At 41.7% G+C, this 21563-nt stretch overlaps 1 protein-coding gene across 2 annotated transcripts in view; it reads right to left on the bottom strand.

Annotated features, from left to right (window-relative positions):
- The window catches only part of ush2a (Usher syndrome 2A (autosomal recessive, mild)), a 158542-nt gene extending 140786 nt beyond the window's left edge, over positions 1-17756 (bottom strand). For both annotated transcript variants that reach the window (XM_088296343.1, XM_088296344.1), the window contains exons 1-7: positions 17283-17756; positions 16084-16742; positions 15237-15451; positions 14644-14874; positions 13140-13308; positions 4250-4385; positions 374-437 (exon numbers count right to left, since the gene is read on the bottom strand). In XM_088296343.1, coding sequence (XP_088152469.1) covers positions 374-437; positions 4250-4385; positions 13140-13308; positions 14644-14874; positions 15237-15451; positions 16084-16590 — 1322 coding nt within the window. In that variant the 5' untranslated portion in view covers positions 16591-16742; positions 17283-17756. The remainder of the gene's footprint in view (positions 1-373; positions 438-4249; positions 4386-13139; positions 13309-14643; positions 14875-15236; positions 15452-16083; positions 16743-17282) is intronic.
- Between the last annotated feature and the right edge of the window lie 3807 nt (positions 17757-21563).

The following is a 21563-nucleotide window of genomic DNA, read 5'->3' as shown; positions in this document are numbered from 1 at the left end:
TAGAGCTTAAGTGATTAAGTGACTTATTTTCTACCCAAACAGCCATTTAATGTTTAGTCTTCCCTTTGAAATATAAATCTTTAAGCACTTCTTAATTGGTTTTTGACAGAACACAAAGCACAAAATTGGGATTTGTTGTCGCGTTTAAGTCCTTACTGTCAGCCAAAAGAAACACTAATTGTCTTGTATTGAATTTCTAAGGAAAATCCTCTAGAAGCAGTATGGATTTTAAGATGCAAGGATAAGACTTCTACATTTCCTTTCATTTATTCATCATTCAAAACCGATCCATAGCTTTCATTTCTCAGCATCGCGGCCTTCTTTGATTCATTCCCAAAAAACAACCATTGACACACGTGTCCATCCACCTCACCTGTTGGTCAAAGTGGCAGGATAAAATCTAAAGTCCTGCATCCGGCCCATGAACTGATTGGACCCTGGAGAGATGAAAAGAACACCGGGAAAGTGTTAATGGGTTTGTACTGAAGTCTCAGAGTGAGAGGATTTCACAGTATTTAGTAGATTATCTTATCGGTTTCTTGATAACAGCTAAGTGAAGCTGCCCATATACCTGCTCATATAAGCTTGGTTCATGATCCAAGGCTGACAAAGATCAGTCACCGTCTGCATTTGGTGCCACTAAAGAGCAGCAAGGCTTTTAAAGCCTTTGCATTAACCCGGCAAGATGGGAAGCATTTGGCATTCGCCAGAAACTCATTCATTACTGAGAGAAACAGTTTATCACACAGCTCTTAGTGGTTCACATTTTCAAATGCTCACTTGACAGCATTCCAAGGAAATCACAATGTTCAATAACTGGTGAGCTATGTTTAGAATAGGACTGTGGGCTACTCATGTGGTCCTCGAGGGCGACATGGTGCTGACCAGCGCCTAAATGTGAAAATAGGACATATACCGCATACTGTAGTTCAGGTGTGCCCAACTCCGAACCTTGAGGGCCCCTATCCAGGTGTGTCAGAGGAGGGAGACATCTAAAATATGCTGTAGACACGTCTTCATCCAGTGAAGCCTTTCTGGACCTTGATTTGTGCACTGGGGCACGGTCATGTTGGACCAGAAGGTGGGTCTTGTGTAAAGTTGTAAGGAATGGAATTTTGCAGAATTTCTTACAGAATTAGAATTCAGGGAGTCTAACTTAGTGATGGGTAAATGAAGCTTCACATCTGCTTCATGAACCAGTTGTAGTATTTTTGGACTCCAGTAGATGGCACTCTTCAACATTGGGCTGAAAGCACACTGACTTGCCATTTTTTAAACCCTTTATTCAAAGCAACAGTGCCATCTACAGGACTCAAAAATACAACAACTGGTTCATGAAGCAAATTTGAAGCTTCATTTTCCCATCGCTAGTAAATCGACCACTGGTTGATTACCCAACTGATTCAAAACTGTGTCAAGTGCTATAGTTGACTATCACAAGCGTCAAAAAGCAGACACACTCTTCAAACAAACGGCTCCAAACCTCAAAATAAGCTTTACCCAAGAGAAACTGGTAGGAATTAGTCACATGTGAAAAAACCGTGATGAAGTTTGCTGCTGATTGATGCAGAGAAGAAAGGGCGTGTGAGGAAATGAGTGGACTCGACAAAAAGAGGTGGCATCAAACCCACGAGCGAACACATCAACACACATATGCCTCCAAACGTGACAATGCTGGCTTGAACATGAAAGACTAAAAAGACAAACGGGCAATGATGTGGGTCCAACGAGATCCCGGGTGTTTTAGTGTCCAACAAAGTTGTCTTGTTGGACAACAACTGTTAGAAAAAGGATATCGTCTCTAAGCGTTGACAGAAGCCCTGCCATGTCTAGCTTTGTCTGAGTGTGCGTGTTTGTGCGTATTCCAAGAAACTCCAAACGTGAGCCTATGCAGGTGCACGCTTCTGCGTGTGCGCATTTGCATTTGAGGAAGGCTTTGCCGCGTTTGGCTCGAGTACATTGACAACTGTGAGTGTGTGCGCCGAGGCGGTTGTGTGTGTCAAAAACTGAATGAGAGTGCGAGCGTTTTATGGGATGGAAGTGTGTTCGACCAGTGTGTGGTTGTGCAGCCTGAGGCTTTGGCTGAGGATTTCTTTAGCGTGTGGAAATGGGATTAGGGCTTCCTCTGTAAAGCACTCTGCCTATTGTTACCGGGATGATGCAAGGTATAAGCCTTAATTCTCCCTTCTGTGTGTAGGTCTCCGTCTTCCAAACTCCGCGATTCAGTCATCCGCTGCATCGCTAAGTGCCTTCTTTGTATTTGATGCTGTTGGAACTGTTGACAGCAGATACCAGCAAGTGTGATTTGTATGCATTTTGTTTTGACAGTCACACCATTTTGTACTCTTATTCTTTTCAGTTTCATACCTGGTTGATTATGACACACTTGATTACCAGTATTAAGTGGTGTTCTCTTCCAGTTCTTTGAGCATCTCTGACAAGAATATTGAAGAATACCTGTATGTAGACAGGCTTACACAGATCTTAAGGATATTTCATAAACCATGTAGTCACTAATGAAGCAGATCTTTATGTCATGATGTGTACTGAAAATGTGGCCGCCAGATTTGATTGCCTCATTGGGCTTTCGTGCTTCAAGAATATTGTGGCCATAGACGTTTGTGAATGAAGCTCAGAGCCCACAGTCGAAAAGTCCAAGTCACAACAAAGTCTTCTCTGGCCCTATTTCGGCCGTTGCTCTTGATGATAAAAACGGTTGTAACTTCATTTTTGTGTCAGCGTAAGTCTAGTTTAGCGTGTTTAGGGCCATATTGCGCATGTCCCCGAAGCTACGCGTCACTTGGCGTTCCTGTCCTTCAGCGCATCTTGTAATTTGATGACAAAAAGCAGACAAGACTGGCTAAAAGGTGGTCTATTGTGCAGCGCAGGTGGTCGGATGTGTGTGATGAAGAAGGCTGGACTGAAAAAACAGCACAGGGGCGCTAATCATGACAGCACAAGAACAGGCCCAAAACGCCAGCTCAATAGAGGGCGGGGTCTACCACTTCGGACAAGATCCCAGGTGGAGGCTGTGCAAAGAAGGCCCAGAGATGGTACAGGAAAACTCTCAAGCTCCCAGTCCTCTGGTGGAGGACCCAATCTTGAAGGAGAGAGTGCCCAGGTGACCGAGAACATTATTAATTTTTTTATAAATATTTTTTGAGAGCGACCTTGAACAAAATATTTGCCACGTGATCCTTGTTACGCACTTGTTTCTTGTTACTCATCAGACAAAGAATTCTCCCACCAACAACAGACATGGTTGTAAATCAATACATCTGATCAGCATTCACACAATCAATTCTCTGATCAAAATTCCAGACACAGCCCCGAGGGTTTGACGATCAGCTACACATACACACACTCAGAGAAGAGCCAATCACTTGTATTGATCACAACCTCTGATGTGATCTTCAACTTATCAGATGCTACCTGCAGTGAACCAGGGATCAATGTCTGATAAACGAGAAGAAAAACACTCGTTTATCACTCTGGAGATGAACGGATATCATTTTTCTCTCAATTTCTCTCCTATTGACTCAGAGACGGCTCCCAGGCACCACCAATCAATCACAAATGTGTCGCTCAAAGAGGGGGGGGGGCGCAGAAAGGTGGCGTAATCATTGACATCCTATTAAGAAACACTACACGATAAACTAATCGCATATCTAAATATCTATATTTCGCACATTCTCATTTAGGGTCTGGCGACATGGAGGTTGGACGGGGTTTTGGCAAATTAGTGCTGACCTCAGGTCCAGCTGCTCCACTTCTTTGCCCAGGAAGTTCCCCAGTTTTAATGCATTATACACTCACCAGTGGTGGGAGGGCGTTGTCAGGGTGGGAAAGACAGAAGTGTCTCGGCCACCCTGCTGATCTCCGGCCAGCCCCAGATATTCACCCCACACTAGTTCAATACCTTTTAATGCCTTACAGTATATATGATCGCACAACTTTTGAGAAGAAGAATACACACTACCACAGAGGGAGTATTTCAAACTCCCTGTTGCACCATTCAGCCGAACATGACAAGTTAAAAAAATTAATGAATAAAAGAAGCCAATTGTCCAATCTTACAATGTACTTACTTTTCTTCCATCAGCTACTTTTAGATTTTACACATTCTATAAACATACCTTCAGCATAACAGAAGGAATAACAAAAGGCTTCATGTTTTAATTGGTTCGGTAATTAACGTGTTATTATCAGTGCTCCACATATCACATGGCAATATTTGTGCCATCTTTACCTTTGGAGCCGAGTCCCACCCTCATGGTGCTGTCCTCATTGTTGTCATACAATCTGGCGGGCAGTGACAGGGTCTCAAAAGGCGTCCCATCCTCCTCCAGCCCATTCAGGAACAGACTTGCATGTCGGTCGTGCACCTGAAAGAGGATAAAAAAAAAAAGTTGTTTTCATTTAATATCACAAGTTTGAAGAGTAATAACATCTTGAGCTGGAACACATCCAAAAACCAGGAGTGTGTGTGTAGCTTCTTGTAGGTTCTTTCTAGCATGATCAATAAAGTATGCATTTAACTGGATCATGCGATGAATACCCCAAAAACAGCTAAACTAGAAAAGATGACATTTATCTTGAGTTTGGCCTGTCCTTGGCTCCCAAAGATGGTGACCACATGACATTTGTGTCACATTATGGAGCAATATATTGACAGATTTTTTTTTACAGTTTGTGCATTATGTGTGAATTGATTTGAGTGTGTTTTAAGTGTTTTTTTTTTACAATAACGTGATTGCACACAGTTGATATACCGCTGCTTTTTACATATATTTATTAACAAATGTTGAATTTTAACTAAATTCTCTAACTTACCTACTTAACTGTTACTTTTTTAAAAAGTAATATTAAGATAACAAAAAAAGTCATAGAAATATATCTATGTGATGTGCATTTACTTTAATCAAAAAAATAGGTAATTTTATATTGGTTATTAAAAGTGCTGGTAACATGGAGTGACACAATAAGAAAAAAAAAAGCATGGATTAGCATTGATAACTGCTAATCTGATTGAATTGTGTTTTCTGTCCGTTGTGACATGCTGAGTTTTACAGCTTTGAACATGAATCTTCATATATTACTTAACTCCTCTTAACAACACTTGGGGATGCTCCTCATTCTTTCTGAACAAACCTTAGAACAAATGTACTGAGATAAGAAACCATAGTTCAACATCAATGTGACATCATGCATAGTTAAAATTAAAAAATGCTGTGATTTAAAAAAATATTTTCCCCAGAAAATATGTCAAATTAGGAGGATTCTTATGAATTAAGTTAATAACTCTCTGATGGTGTTGATCAAGACTGAGCATTGTTTTTGTTTTTTTTGTAAAATCAGATTAGATTAAAATTAGACTTCTCTGTTCCTGGATATGAAATGAATAGATTGTGAGAATGTTTTAATTTGTGACTTTCTTAACGATCTTAAGCACACAAGTTGGACCCAAAGATACGCTGCAGTAATCGAAGTGCAATTTCATTCCGTCAAAAAAGGTCAGCTTTTCTGTGCATTCAATTTGTGCATCAATCTCTAAAAGTGTGCACACTTTTTTTTTTTTTTTGCTTATCTTTGTGTGACCCTGTGTGTGCACGTGTGAATTATACATACGACTAATCTTCCTACTCATTTCCCCAGTAGCAGGAAAAGCCTGGGGCTAAACTGCCTCGGCGCAAATGAGCTTTCTGTTTGACCAAAAATCTCTGCGCTCTTGCCGCTGTCCTCTCTCGATCTGCAGCATGAATATGGAAAACGCCGCAGCCGACAACATCGTCAAAGCAGCGGCAGCTCCCTTTCACATCAAACCCACGAGGAGGAAAAAAAAGAAAAAAAAGAAAGACACCTCCATAAGAAAAACTTTAATGTGTGCTCTCGCACTCTTTCCTTTTGCACAATCTCCAAATCCGTTTTTGGGAAACACTCTGTGTGGATACTGATAATCGGGATTTTTAAGTCCCCCTCCCTTTGTCCCTCCTCGTTTTTCCATCTTTCATTTGCTCTGGTCTATGACCACTAGTTGTTTTTGTTTTATCATTCCTTCAGCACCTTTACCAAAAAAAAAAAAAAAAAAAATTAGATGGGATGTTAATAAAGTGCTATCTGTTTCTGCTCACAACTTCTCCCAGTAATCAATGCCTCTCCATTCCTGCCCTGTCGCTCTCATTTGTTGTCAGCTCTTTAGGGAAGTTGAAAAGGTGTGAGAAGGGAAATAAGTCCAAGTTAAAAAAAAAAAGCGAAAAAAAAAAAACGCCTTTAGGGGATGAAGGCAGTCCCAGACAAGTGTCTGCCTCTCAGAGGATGGTTAAGACGCGCAGACAGACACTTTCATGATGGCTGATTGAAGACTGGCAAGCACATGAGAGCTCAGGAGAGAATGGGAGTAAGAGAACGAAGGGGAGGAGGGAGGTAGGGAGCGAGAGGGAAAGTCAGAGAGGGAAGCAGAAGAAGGGCCCACTTTAAGAATCTTTAAGCCCGAGCAGTGTGGCTCTTGGGGAGATGTGAGGCAGTTGTCAGAGCTGATGTAAATGAATAGTGAAGCGCTTCATCCTCCTTAGCCGCCACGCGCCCTTCTGAAACACAGCCAAGTCCTCTTTGTTAGCTCTCATAAACACTTACTTTTTCCTTTCCTCAATTCATCTTTTTGCTGCATTTATTTCCTTTACCTCTAATAGTTTTAGAACTCTTTGAGAATGTCGGAAGTGTATTTCTTTTACTTTACTTTAAGTGGCGATAACGTGAGTCTCTTTTGGACTGATGCCATTTAGTGCAGCAACATTAAAAGACGACTTTGAAATGTACCAAATCCCTTCCGTGGTTAAAAAGGATTTTTTATTCTAAACACAACATACATATTAAGTGAACCTCAAGATGATGCCAAGAAAGATACAGTATAAACAGTAATCCCATTTTTTTTCATGGTTAATGCAAAACGATGACGAAATGCCAAGTTACAGGCTGTGAGAGGAATGCGATCTATATGATCGGCAGCAGACGATTACGACGGAACGTTGGCTAATGACTACGTAAAAGTTTGAATTTTTATACTAAAATTGGCTGACCTAAACAAGAATCCTGCCGTAGATTTTTTCCAAAGATACAATTTGAGTGGATTCGTGCAATTTGAAACCAACGAGGAAAAAGCACTGTCGCTGAACATAATTATACATACATAAGATAATACTTTAGAAGTGAAGATATTTAGTTTTTGAAGCATAACTGTTGCTAACGGTGGAAGATAGACATTCACTGTAAGTGGGAAAACACACTTTCCTTCAAGTTTTCTGTCAACGTCCGTCACACACAGAAGTATTTCAAGAGAAAGACAACTTTTTGGCTATTTAATTATTTATTTAAGTTTGTTCCTTAAGAATCAATTGTTGAAAAGCTGTTTAAATCATCCATTTCTTGTAAGAAAAAAACAAAAAGAAACATAGCCGCTGGCAAGCACCTAAGCCACCGTAAAAGCGAGGGAAGGCAAACCATGAGTGGAAAGCTTTTAGTGATCTGTAGAGGAGCATTTTGACTCAAGCTCGTCTCCATTTTCACACTAGTGCCAAGCTGTGGCTCAGTACACAGTGTGGACCACAGTGTTTCCTCTAAGCTCACTTGATAGCGGTGAGCTACAGCTCTAAGAGGCGGAGGAGAACACGACATAGAAAACACGGCAGGTTTGCCGCCACACACAAAGCAAACACAATTTAGTCTTAAAGAAAACCAACAACTTGGGTGAAAATTAATTGTCAAATTTGTGAAATCTCTTTATTGGCAAAAACACAAATCAGACATGTAAAAGGCACAAGCACACTGATTAATTGTGCGCCTTGACATGGCACGTTTGTGTTTCTCTCTCCTCGTCTCAAACATAAAACCACCGCTTCCCAACATGCTGCGTGAAACACTCTTCGCTTTCACTTCAAGTCCCTCACGCCGAGGCTGTACTACCCCGTGACGGAATGAGTGACAAGCCACTCACTGATAAGACAAATACTAACACAGCCAGGGAAGCTGTCAATAAGGAGCAAGCGAGTGAGATAAAAGTGAATCAGGGATGTTGGCATGAAAGTAAGAAAAGAAAGATTTAAGTGTGGACAAAAGCAAAGCAGAACAACATACATAGAGAGGCCTTTTTTTTTTTTTGGAGTGCATTTAAGGAAAGACGGATGCCTGTTGATCATTGAGTCCACACTGTTTGTACAAATGATAAAATAGCTTGTATACCAGCGGATCCTGAATCAACTTGAATGATTTACTTATTGTACTTTTGCTGACCAACACGTCAAAGTCCAAAAACTCTCTGTGCACAGGCTAATGGACAGAACCTCGGGTCTTCTTTTTCACCAATTTTAAAATCCATCCATTTCCGTTGTACCAGATGCTAGCGGTTAGCTAACCTGAGTATATTCATCCCTGGCCCGGTGTCAAAGTTTGCAAACTCCTTTGCTAGGATGACCAACTGCGAGGAAACAAAGGAGTTGATTGACTGTTAAAGTTGAATTTAACGGCAGTTCTAAAGGTGATGATTTCAATAATGTTACTTTAAATTGTCTACATTTAATTACATTTCAATGTGCTCTTTGAATGTTTATTGCTGCATTATAAGAAACTGAGGATAAGGCCATGCCTCCATAAAGCATTTTTGGCACTCTGCAGCTATTAAAAAAAAAAAAAAGAAAAACAAAACTCTCCACATGAACACGAATGATTAGGGTGGAAGGCGAATGAGCAGATCATATTTCGTTGGCCAAAATTTAAGTTGGCTGTGTTCACTGCCACAATGGCGCAAACGCCCCTTTCCAATAGTGCCAGTCAACAAAAATACACACAAAAAAAAACGAACAAACGCGCACAGCTAGAATGCAGTTTGCGCTAGACTTATGCTGAGCATGATAACAGGGCTCTAACCGTTAAAATCATCTACACAGTCTGTAACTGGTTCAGCTCATTCACCTAACCTTGTGTGTGACCTCAAACATGACCAGACAAACAGAGGCCCCTAAGGCCACAGTGTAATTTCATAACAGAACGTTCTCTCCTTAATGCCATCACAATGAAACTGATCATAATAAACTTAACATTATTTGAGGAAGCTCGGGGCTCAATTAAAAGTCCAATGTGATTATAACCATCGCATCGTCTTCCCTTTTGGAATCTCCAGGCACATTGTCACCTCTTCTTACCCGCTCCTCTTTCCTCACCCTCTGTCTCCTGTTATTGCCCTTCCTTCTCTTGTTTTTCTCTCTCCAAGCTTCTCTCTTTAGTCCTCCCCCCCACCCCCAAACTATGAACTGTTAGCAGCTCTGATGTACAGCCAATATTCACTCTATCGTATTACGTTGTGTGCAGTGTGCAAGGCACGAGATAGGAAGCGGAGGTGAGGAGCAAAAGGAATAAAAAGAGAAAAAGAAAGCGAGGGGGAGACACATTTGTTCTACTCATCTCAGTGCTAAAAGATACAATTACCTCTCACAGCATATTATCCATGTTTTATACCAGCCCAGGGCCCCGTGCCTTTGCCTCGTCGCGCTCGCCCCGTGTAAGGCCCATATTTTAACACTAGCTATGACAGTTTATTTAAGAAAAGAAAATTGTCCCCAGGGAGATGGAGAGGGGGGAGAGAGAGGAACAGGGTGTGAGTGTAAAGAAAATGAGAGGGAGAGGGGGAAGGACGTAGAAGGTGGAGGCGAAGAGACAATGAAGGGGTGGTTAGCGGTGGGGTGGGGGGTCTTTTGAAGAGATAGATGAGGCTGGGAAAGAGAAAAGGAAAGAAGCAGGGAGGGAAAAAAAGAGATCGAGGGCATATATAAGGTGACATGCCAACCTTTTAATAAAGACCATTAGTCTAGAAGACTTTTTTTTTCTTTCAATATGGGAAGCAATGAGGGGGGGGGGCTTTGGGAAAAAAAAAAAAAACGTGGAAGGAAGGATGGACACAATGAGGGTTCTTTGTAGTGGCACAGATTACAGTCGGATCAGTCATGCCCACTAAACGGACGTCGTCATTTGTCAACAAACAAGCAAGAGAATGGAGAACTAGAAATGCAGACAAGACTCTGGAACCTCTTCGATAATTATGATTCGATGTATTAAGTAAATGTTGTGGCAGTACAGTTCACTTCAAGAATGATCAAAACGACTGATTTGTGCCTCTCTGACTGACCATGTGCGGGTTGTCTTTTGGTTCTATGGCTTTTCCCCAGAGTTCAAAATTGTTGAACTTGCATAAAGAGTGAAACACAGAAGCTATATTATAATGACAAAAAGTGGAAACATTATTTTAAATTTGTGCCTTGTCAGTTTTGTCTTGACACCTCACCTGCGTCATTTGTTGATTACAGACTTGTGCAAAATGCATTTCAACTAAAATCATAAAAAGACAAACTACCATTCACATAGCTCACATCAGAGGTAAATTTAGAGCAGGTGTCGGCAACAGGGTGCCAGCAGGTACCAGGCAGTCTCCAAGGCCAAAATGAGTAACAAACGGGCCTGTTGCAAAAATTGTTCACTTGTGTTGGTGACTTGGAATGTAGCAAAACTGATCATTTCACAACACTTGGGGAGATTTAAAGAAGTGCCGCATACTGTATTTGTATTTATCTATTCCTATGTTAAGGCATTGTTGATATTTTAGAATTCATTAACATGGTGTCTTCATCTATCACTAACAGTAATAAGAGCAAATTTGTTATTTCAAACTAGTAGTCTAAACATTAATGAGTACAAAAAGTAGCTCTCAGTTTTCAGAAAGGCTGATAACTATTACCAGTGTTCATTTAACACTGGAAATAGTTATCCTGATGCAGCTTGTTTTAGATGTCTCCCTCCGCCAATACACCTGATTCATATGATCAGCTCGTCAGCAGCCTCTGACAAGCCTGATATCGATCCCGACCACTTGAATCAGGTGTGTTAGAAAAGGGAAACATCTGGAACATGTTTTGATAGGGGTCATCCAGGACCGTGCTTGAACGCCAATTATTTAATCAAAGAAGCACGTTTTGGAATGTGGGAGGAATCAGGAGAAAACCCACGCAGGCTTGGGAAAAACCTGCAAACTCCACAAATAAAGCCCAGATTCAAACCCGCAACCTCAGAACTGTGAGGCAGATGTGCTCATCACTCATCCATTGTGCCACCTGATTGCAAAAATGTTGGTTCAAAAAAAAAAAAACTGCTCAAACCTCAGGACAAGTGTCCCAGAACTTGGCTTCCACAGTTTGTCTTCTAATCTTTGCACTGCACAACAAGCTACAAGTCATCCATGGTACAACGAGGCATTTAATAACTTAAACGCATGTACATGGGCCGCTACCTTTGCAAAATCCTGGTACGATGTTCAAATGAGCCACAGATTAGAGTCTTTGAAGTGAACGATCACTACGCTACTCTTCCTACAACCTCCCCCCCCTTCTGTCTCAGTCCCCTCCCGGCTACCTTTTCCTCCGCTACTCTGTACATTGTTATCATAATCAGATGAGACAACTACCTTGGGAACAGCAGCCTCCCTACAGCACCTTGCTCCTGGCCCTGTGTGCACATGCAAACGTGTGTGTGTGTGTGTGCGTGCGTGCGCACGTGTATTGCTCCCGGCACTTGGAAACCCGTATTCCTTTAGACTGTCTTTTTTGGTGTTTTGATCTTTTCAAACCGACAGATGACTGGTGTGTGTACGTGTATGGGAATGTTTCTAAATTACCCATCTCCTTCATAAGGGAAATATCTGTATCGTGGCTGACACGCAGCTACAAATGATCACTCAACTGCAAGTTGCTGTGCGCGTGTGTATGAGTGGGGTGATGTGTGTGTGCATAGGCATGAGAATGGCAGTATGCGAATGGTGTTTGAATGTCAAGGATGATTATGTTACTACTCGGAATGGTCAAAGCTGATCACATCACCACACCATTAAACAAAAGGCAGACTGATTCACAGGAATACACACGCACCATTTTCAAACACCTCCAAGACATAACAAGCTGGCAGCAAATTGGCTACGAGGTTTACACTATCACGAGCTCATATACATGTTCGCAACACATGCACAGAGTCTGTAGGGCTAAAAATAGATCAACTCTTGTAATACCTTTTATCTCGACTTAACTTTATGTTCGCAGGCACCACGACAAATGGAGAAAACAAAGGGAAAAAAATTCGAATCCAATCACATTTAAAAGCTAAAAGCATCAATACCAACAGTAACAGGAATCAGGACATGTTTTCTCCCACAGCTTTGTTGATCTTATTGAGAGAAGCTGAAAGACGGCGATTGTTCAGCAGAGCAATCTGTAAAACGATACCCTTCAAACCAGCACAGTGAGAGTCATTTACAGCCTGAAACTGCGAGGCCCTTCACAGGCGCCATTTGAGAAGGTTTGTCGCTCAAGAAAGACTGTTTTTGTTCTGGGAAGACGATGCCTTTAATATGTCTTTGAAGAAATCCTCGACATTATGTTGTATTCAACTCACGTATTACACTGCTTGAAGTAACCCTTAGCAAAAAAGTTGTATGAGAATGAGTGAGATTTTGTTCACAGCGCCTCTGCTGGTTGCAGCAAAGAAGTGCACTGCGTGTATCAGAGTAAATGTGCTTCCCCCAAACACATAAAATCAAATGTAAAGCCTTAAAACAGTTCCCTATTTAGGACAAAGAATTCCAATATCTTAAACATCCAGTAAACTGGCACAAACACATCAGACCCCAGAATCCATGTTATCAGGACTTTTATTTGCTCTTTGTTGGGCCGTAAACGAGTTAATAATCAGTTGTTTCGCTCTGCCATACTGCGCTCTTCGTTCGCTCATCTTTTGGCTTCCATGTTCTGTGAATGTTTGGTCGAAGGATCTGCTGCTTAACATTCCCGCTTTTTATTAAAGCCACAGTCGCTCTCTGTGTATGAGAGACACAGGTTTTGCGCTGGCTTTTGGTCGAATAAAAAAGTACCAATCCATTCATTAATTTAAAAAAAACTCTGTTTTCAAAGTTGATTCAAGTTATTTTGGAGCCCTTAACCGCATCATCAATCCTGTAAATCTTTCCCAGTAAACAAAAAGTGTGATTGTGATTTTTTCCCCAAAAACAAAGGACGATGCGTTTCTGAATGTGTGCGTGTGTGTTCTGGTACCTGTAAGACAATGTGTGTCCACCTATCCACCACGAGACGTCCCTCTGTTCTGAAGCTGACTGTCAGAGGTGCTGAACTTCTGGAATGAGTGTACTGCACACTGACAACCCGTTCTGACACCGTCACTGAAAAGACCAACTGCTCCCTTGAGTTTTTCTCCAGCAGCATCCTGCGAAAGAAAAACAAAAAATCATTAAGAAATGACACGAGGTGAACATTTGACTAACACGATAAAGGCAGATCTGTAAAAAGGTTTCTCAGCATTGAAACTAAAAACTCATGTTGAGTCGAGCATGTCGTCTCTCATTTTGACATTTATACATAATATTAATATTTTACACGACTGCTGGGTTTCTGGTGCAACACGGGTTGCAGACTCGCACAGGCGAACACCTTCCACGTGTCATATTAACCACCATCAGTGACACTTTATGGGAAATCATGGCTTTTATGAACCCAGAGACGCCCTCCATATAAATCACTGATGGATGAATGAGACAAGAGCATCTGGGTGAAAAGTCTGCACATGTATGTCTACGTAAGACAAGAAGCACAGAAAATAAACAATATTTTGCTGCTTTTCAATATTATGAACAAGTGTTGTAGTTTATTCAATCTGACGCCGCTAACGAACAGATTGATACCGTGGTTGAGAAGTTACGGGATTGGTAAGTGTGAGTAGAACAGGTGTCTGATTCCGTCCACTCAGATGAGTGGAAGGATTTGAAATCACAGCAATCGAGAGACAAAAAGGAGATGGACGGAGGTGAGGATAGAGACCTCTTTTCATCTGGATTCTTTGATGGCAGCCATGGCGGTGTCGACTACAAAAGGCAATAGCGGATGACAACATCAGAAAACGAGAGAGGCAAAAAGAGAGAAAAGCCAGGTACAGGTGTCATGTTCAGCAGGCCAAGACAACAAGACTTGCCTGTCATCTGAATGTCCAGGGAGACAAGTTCACAAATAAAAGACTCAGCACGAATCATCAATGAGATATTATCGGTATCTTAAATTGGATTGACAGCTAAATTTAAAACGACAAACGCCAGTGAACAGAATATACTGTACGTTAACTCTTAAAACAACACGTTCGACCTGTATAATGCTTTAAGTGTCTCGTCAATGTTGACATACGTTATCTCGCATCGACTGAAGAAAACGATTTTTACATTAATTTCGATGAGACAACTTTGTCAAAAATGTCAATCAAACTCAGAGTCAGTTAGCTTTACCTCTGGCCTCTGCATCTCTTTGCCGCTTAAAAATTTAAGTGTGCATGACGGTGAAGTCATCAATGATAAGTTACAAGACAAAAGACTAAGAGCAAAAACAAAAAGCCTTAATTGCCACTAAATGAAATGAAATGCCAAACGCCTTTTGTGTATACGTGTGATTGAAAACACACCCTGCCTGTTGCTTCCGTGTCTCAATTTCGATGATGATCGAGCTCATTCCGATTTACGGTTTTGACATAAACAAAAAAAAAAAACACTTGACTCACATCTCTCCAAGAGAACTTGGTTTAATCCACAAAGCCAGGGTGAGAGATCCCAAAACTCCCAGCTTCTGAGAGGGGGGCGACAGCAAACAGTCCCGTCGGCCTTGAGGAAACACAACACTACCGGATACAGCTGAATCGCCACTTGACGTATTGGTGGTCAAACTGTGCAACTGGGATGTCTGGAGCAGGATAGGACGCGTGTCTTTAGAGTCTTCGGTGACGCATGCACCCCTGGTCGGAGGGAAAATGGGTAAATTGGTGATTATCGTTCTATGAATAAAGTTCATAGCTCTTTATTATCTTTGTAAAAGTAGAACGTTTATTGCAGCTCTTGTATCATAGATTACGTGGACAGTTTTTAAATCAGAAGCCAGTAAGTAATTGTTTGTTCAACAATGTTTCAATTTATTTTAGAAAAAGAGAGGATTAGTAACAAATAAATGGCAATATCTCATATCGCAATGTTCTTAAAAGTGAAGAATATGTGCTAGAAACAGGAAGTTGCTTGATTTGCCCTTCGCGGGCCACATAAAATGAGGCCGTGGGCCAGATCTAGCCCTTGAGTTTGACACCAGTTTTAAACATGCGATTACCTGTAAGCAGGCAGTAGCAGAGGCGCATAAGGTGGCGTGGAGGATCTATAGGGACACTCTTGATCGCAGAAGGCCTGATGGCACATCAGAAGCTCAGCCTGTGAGGAAGCCGTCTGGCAGTAGACGCTCCGATCCGGAACCCCACAGGTAAAACGAGTCGGAGAGGTGGCCACGGGTTTGAAGGCAGCAATATTCTCCATTGGTGGGAAATGTCCCTGTAATAACGACAAAGGATTGAACAAGTGTGACCATTCCCATTTAATCTGGACCTCATGTACTTATTCTTATCAGCAGTAACCCGACACACTCGGGATACAGTAATGGCAATCTTGTTGAGCGCCACGCAATTTAACGGCCTGTGCGTTAGCTAATGTATGTGGAACTCATCCGGCGGACGGCCCGTCTTAACATCACACCAGGCCATTGCTCGCCGACAATGAAAATGGGTTGGATAGAAATATACAACACGGTGGACGACTGGAAAGCACGTCCGCCTCACAGTACAGAGGTGCAGGGTTTGATTCCGGCTTCGGCCAACCTGTGTGGAGTTTGCGTGTTCTCCCCGTGCCTGCGTGGGTTTTCTCCGGGTACTCAGGTTTCCTCCCACATTACAAAAACATGCATGGTAGGTTAACAGGACACTCTAAATAAATTGCACCCAGGTTTGTTTGTGAGCGTGAATGGTTGTTTGTCTTCGTGGTGCCCTGCGTTTGGCGGGCGTACCCCGGCTACTGCTCCAAGACAGCTGGAATAACTACAGATGCTGTACTTTTATTTTGTATATCAATATGGCAAACGATTTAAACTGGCTTATTAACCAAAAAGTGCATAACAAGGTTTTTCTTACCAGTGATGAAGCAGGTTGTGGACACAGACCGATGAAGAGGAAAACTATCCAGAAGATTCTTTGCCACCTTATCTCCAACATTATTGTATCATCGCTTTTAACATATTTTTCTGTGCTGCTATTCAAAATAAATTCATCGCTCCTGCTCTTGTTTTTGTCCTGTTGGATTTCATCTTCTCTTGATACTCCAATTAATGAAATTGTAGCATCTCCTTTGTCAGATTTTCCAACTTTGCAATTGCAGTCAATACATAATTGATCTTGTCCTCCCATCCTCTTACGAGTTTCCGTAGTCCATGTTTTCTTCTTTTGTACAGGTCCACTCTTTGCTGTTCTGTCATGCTTGCGGCCTCGGGTGACCCTACAAAATGGTAGAATCTGAGGTTCTAAAATGGGGGACGAGAGTTTCTGGAACATTGCTGAGGCCAGTGGGATGTTCCAGAAGTTGGAGATACCTTGGAAGCCTCCCAACAGCGCTTGAATAAGTGATGACTGGCATGGTGTCATGCTGGCCAAGTTACAGAGACATTTTTTTTTTTTTACAGGCCAATGCCCCCAAGGGTGAAGGTGCAAAGCTTAGGTCTCGGTTACAGTGCCTCTGTCCGCCGCACACACCAACCACAACCAAAGCCTTCGCATGATAGCTAGGATTTCACAACCTGTGGAAGGAGAGAGAGCGGCAGAGAGATATGGTCAGACCAAAATCCAAAATGAGACAAATCTGAGGCAAGTGAAATGCCATGCAGGCTATTCCCAGGCCAAAGCCAACACTATCATGTACAGCTTGATGGAGGCACGGCTCAACTGATACTGCTACATCACTTCCCCCCCATTTTTCTTCATTCCCCATTGAATTAAACATGCCCTGTTTCCTCCTGGCATCTGGCCTCCAGGTTCTCATACAACTCAACGTCTTTTTTTCGCATTGGTTTGCTGGAAATTGGGGCTTATGTCAAAATCTCTCTTCATTGCAATGCTTATCAGCTTCAATTTCACATTTTGACACACACTCACACATACACACAAAGGGAGGCCAGCGGAGCAGTCGGGCTCAAGTGTTGAATTACTTGGACCCGCTCACAATAATGTGCCTTAGAGAGGATGGACACAGTGCATCGAATAACGGTGACTATCTGTTGCTAGATGCAGTCACAAATTTGTTGCAAATAAGCAAAAACAGGGTAGAGTTTGTGACTCACCTGTTGCTGCTGACTCCAAAACCTTCAAAAGTTGCGTTTAAACATAAAAGTGCAACTTGTTGATTCGATGTCATTCATGCTAATTAGCAAGTTAGCTATCTGAAAGTATAGCCAAACACCTGTCAAGCAAAAACCCGGGAAAATAGTCCTTATTCTCCTCGTCACAGTTCCATTGGCTCAACTTCTGGTTTTATGAAGGGGGGAAAAAACCCCGCAAGACAAAATAGAAGTTATCTGGCTTCGTCTCCTCCTCCTCTTCCGCCTCTCGTCTCTTTCGGTGCGATGTCATTCACAACAAGCGTCACACACGCGGACGCTCCTAAGTAGATTAGCAGCAGCCAGCCGCCATCTGGTCAGCGGCGCAACAAGCCACGCTCATTTCAAGGTAACCAAGACGTCACATGACAAGGAACGAGCGGGAGGAAGAAGACAACTCGAACTCTCGAACTAACAGAAGCCGCGCGTTTAACATATTCAATCATGTTCTGACGGTACACCCCCAACTGTGTGGGATGAGGCTGTCACTTAAGTGGCTCTCGCGATGAAGGGGACGCCGTTACCTGGCAACGGAGATGATTACCAGCCACTGGAATCGTGGCCATGCGTTACGTCACGGATTACAACTATAGATTTTTGGTAGTCACCATGACGTCACAGGTGCTTCCGAGTGGTCATTCAAAAAATGCAGCGTGATTTACAAGACAGTATTGGATTGAATGGTGATTTAGTGAGTTAGTAACAAGTAGCCCCCAAGTGCGACATGAGTAGCCTGTGGGCCAGTTCTAAAAAAAAATACCTCATTAGTGATGAGACATTGTGATTTACTAGCCATCTTGTACCAGTGTTTCATATTATCATCATATTATTATTCACATGATCATATCTAGGAAAATAATATTGTGTATACTTCTTGTATGGAATTATTCACACATAAATGATCACAAACAAGTATATAATAAGTACATAATCGCTGGCATTGGGCCAAAACCTTCGAACTCTATGTTTGTTCAACCTATAGCATTGCACCGTGAAAGAGAGAAAGCCATTTTCAAAAATTTATATTGGTCAATAATGTGTAAAAATAACGTCCTTTTAAAAAAAAAAAAAAAACGTGACTTAAGAGGTTTTGGCTTAATATAAATATTACATAACTATACAAAATGTAGAGTCAATACACAACTGGTGTGTCTTAAGCATTTTAATTATGTAAACATTTGTAGCAACAACAAAAAAAAAAACAGTCTTTCTCGGCAATATTTTTGTTATCATACCAATCGCATTTGAACAGCTGCAATATGCTTTGGCTGAACAAAGGCATTCTAACTAGGTTTTAATTAAGTGTTCCTAATGACCTTAAGGAGATTAGAGGTTCGCCTTCTAATCAATAGCAGGCAGAGAGGAGTAAAGGGAGGGGAACAGGAAAGGAAGGAGGTGACTAAGGGCTGAGGAAGCGCGGAAAGGGGTGGAGGAAATAAGACAGGAAAAAGCAGATGGGGGAGGAGGGGAGATGAAGTTGGGGTGAGTGAAAATTGATTGATGGTGGAAGGAAAAATGGAAGGTGGGTGCCGGGGACAGGCGGAACCACAGTACACACTTGATCTGAAATATTAGCCAAAAGCAATTATGAGAAATATAATTAGAGAAATCAATATCCTAGATATGAGGAATGGTAGACCATTGGATGGACGGATGGGTGACTCGATGGAAGGAAAAGTGCTACAAGGTGTGAATACAAGATTTGGTTGGAGGGTTTAAATGATGATGAATAGCTTGCTCTTTGAAATAATGGATGGATGGATGGATAGATGGATGGAAAGATAAATGGATGGTTTCATGGATATTAAAGGGACCGTGGGTGGGTGCACGGTTTCCACCATATGGTGCATGTTATACGGCAAAAATATCAATGGATGAATAATAATGGGTAACTGTGCTGTTTAATGAGTGAAATGATGCAAAATTAATTATGGGATAGATATATATATATATATATATATACATATAAATTGACAGATGAGGATGGATGGCGAGATAGCAGCATACATGCTGGTTGGATGAACGAACGGGTGCATGTGGGAGGGATGTTTAAATTTTTGCTGGGGCTAGGCGGACTAATGGGCGAATGGATGAAAAGGAAGATGCATGGATGGCACTTAAAGACATCTCTTGGTTTCCACATGAGACATTTGAGAGAATGTTTCCTCTCATTGTACTTTGGCTGCACTAATTTATTCAGCCAGACGCATTCAATTCCAGAGAAGTGCTATCTCACAAACCGGATTAAAACTGGAAGACGAGCACCCAATTAATAATGTTTCATTTTCTAAATTACTTATGTATGACTTACATTTGATTAAATTGTGTTTGCTGGTCTAATAACATTAAGCCTAATATGCTAATGTGTGCAGTAAATGTATTGTTGCTCTGAATCTACGCACAGCGACGTGGATATGTGGAGCCATCCTTGTCCTCAAAGCTGATTAAGCCACATTCAGTCAGAAGCTATATTTGTGCAGGATACAGTTTGTGTGATTTATATACACTTTTTAAAGAAAGTGAAGAAGCATTCGCAATATTTTGTAGATTCAACTTGAATTGCATGAACCTGAAGTTTCAAACTTCATCGTTCCATTGCGAACACAAAGAAGACGTTTGCAGTTATTGTAGTCATGTGACGCCGGAACTGTGGAAGTCGTTCCTGAGGTGTTTGTAGTTAAATGTGCTGGAAATATTCGCATAACAAAATGGGGGTCCTCCTGCCCACCTTGAGATAATTCTGACGAACCCGGTCCGCTCCAAAGATGACCACAAGGGAGTCTTCTTGTAGAAAATCTGTAAAACGTCGGTGGGAAGTACATGCAAGTCCATGCCGTGGGAAGGAGTTGGGTTGATATAAGAAGAAGGGTTTGGCTAAGTCCTGGGTGGCTTTTCTCCGGGTACTCCCACATTGGATGCTCGAAATTGCCCCTAGGTATGAGTGTGAGTGCGAATGGTTGTTTGTCTATGTGTGCGCTGCGATTGGCTGGCAACCAGTTCAAAGTGTCCCCCCCCGCCTACTGCACGAAGATAGCTGGGATAGGCTCCAGCACCCCCGCACGACCGTCGTGAGGAGAAGCGGTACAAATAATGGATGGATGGATATTTTCTCCTCGGATGCGACAATTAGCATTCCCATTGTGTTTAAGTCTGTAACTGTCGTAGAAAGTGGATTCGTGAAACCAGTTACCGTGTAAACAGAACGAGGGTTCCGGTTCATACCGGAAGTTGCTGACATCTTATTCCTAGGGGCCGAGGAATAAAATGGCTACGCTCCAGCTTCTGTTGTCCTTAAACCTTTCAAACCTTACATCTATTCTTTTTCCACAAACACCATTCATCCATTCGACTGGCCCCTCACCATGCCCTCAATCCCTCACAATTTTCTAAATGTGCTCCCATTCCTGTCCCTGTTTTATGCATCATTTTCTTGACATAAATGAATATATTCTAATCCATGTTTATCATTCATACACCTCAACTCTAAATGAAATGCGCCGGAAACTAGATATAAAAACAATTTGGCTTTTCCTGGGCTTTCATACCCTCAAGTCACACGGTCCATATTGTGTGTGCACACTGTGTGCCCCTTATTGGGGCTGGGGCCAGTGGCACCCTCAGGGCTGTGCTGTCCAATCCCCTCCATGCTGCGTGTCTATAGGATTGAATTAACCTCCTGCCTTGCTTCAACACGCACATGCGCATAATCATCTCTACTCTCACACGCGTGTACACACATACACACGTGCAGATGCATATGCACCTTATTATGCGAGTTACCTTGTCCCTGTCAAGACTGGCATTTTGAGGCAATTTAAAAAAAAAAATAAATAACATTGTTTACATCAGCTGGTAAACTGTGCGCAATTTTAACTCGTCAAGTTCTTCCAAGACAAATCAAGCTTGTTTTCTTAAATTGTGTTTAGTATTTTTTAAGATCTAAATGTTTTGGTCCATGATTTATTTAGACTTTCATATCACCTCCATATGAAAAGAATTGGTTAGGTGAAATGTCGACAAAAAAAATTTTATAATAAAATATATATATATATATATATATATATTTACACCATTTCTTAACCTTTTTGGGAAAAGAAGAAAATAAAAAATCAACAAACAAGAAGAGTCCAGTTGCCTCGATTCACCCTTTGTGGATTGCCATCACCTGGGTATTTTTTTTAATTATTATTATTTGTAGCAGTAAATTAAAAATAAATTATCCAATTACACTCGAGGCTAAGACTA

This window comes from Idiotropiscis lumnitzeri, chromosome 5, assembly GCF_059441095.1.
Source record: "Idiotropiscis lumnitzeri isolate Australia: NSW breed Sydney's pygmy pipehorse chromosome 5, RoL_Ilum_1.0, whole genome shotgun sequence".
Taxonomy (NCBI): Eukaryota; Metazoa; Chordata; class Actinopteri; order Syngnathiformes; family Syngnathidae; genus Idiotropiscis; species Idiotropiscis lumnitzeri.
This window is presented reverse-complemented; position numbering and strand designations above follow the sequence as displayed.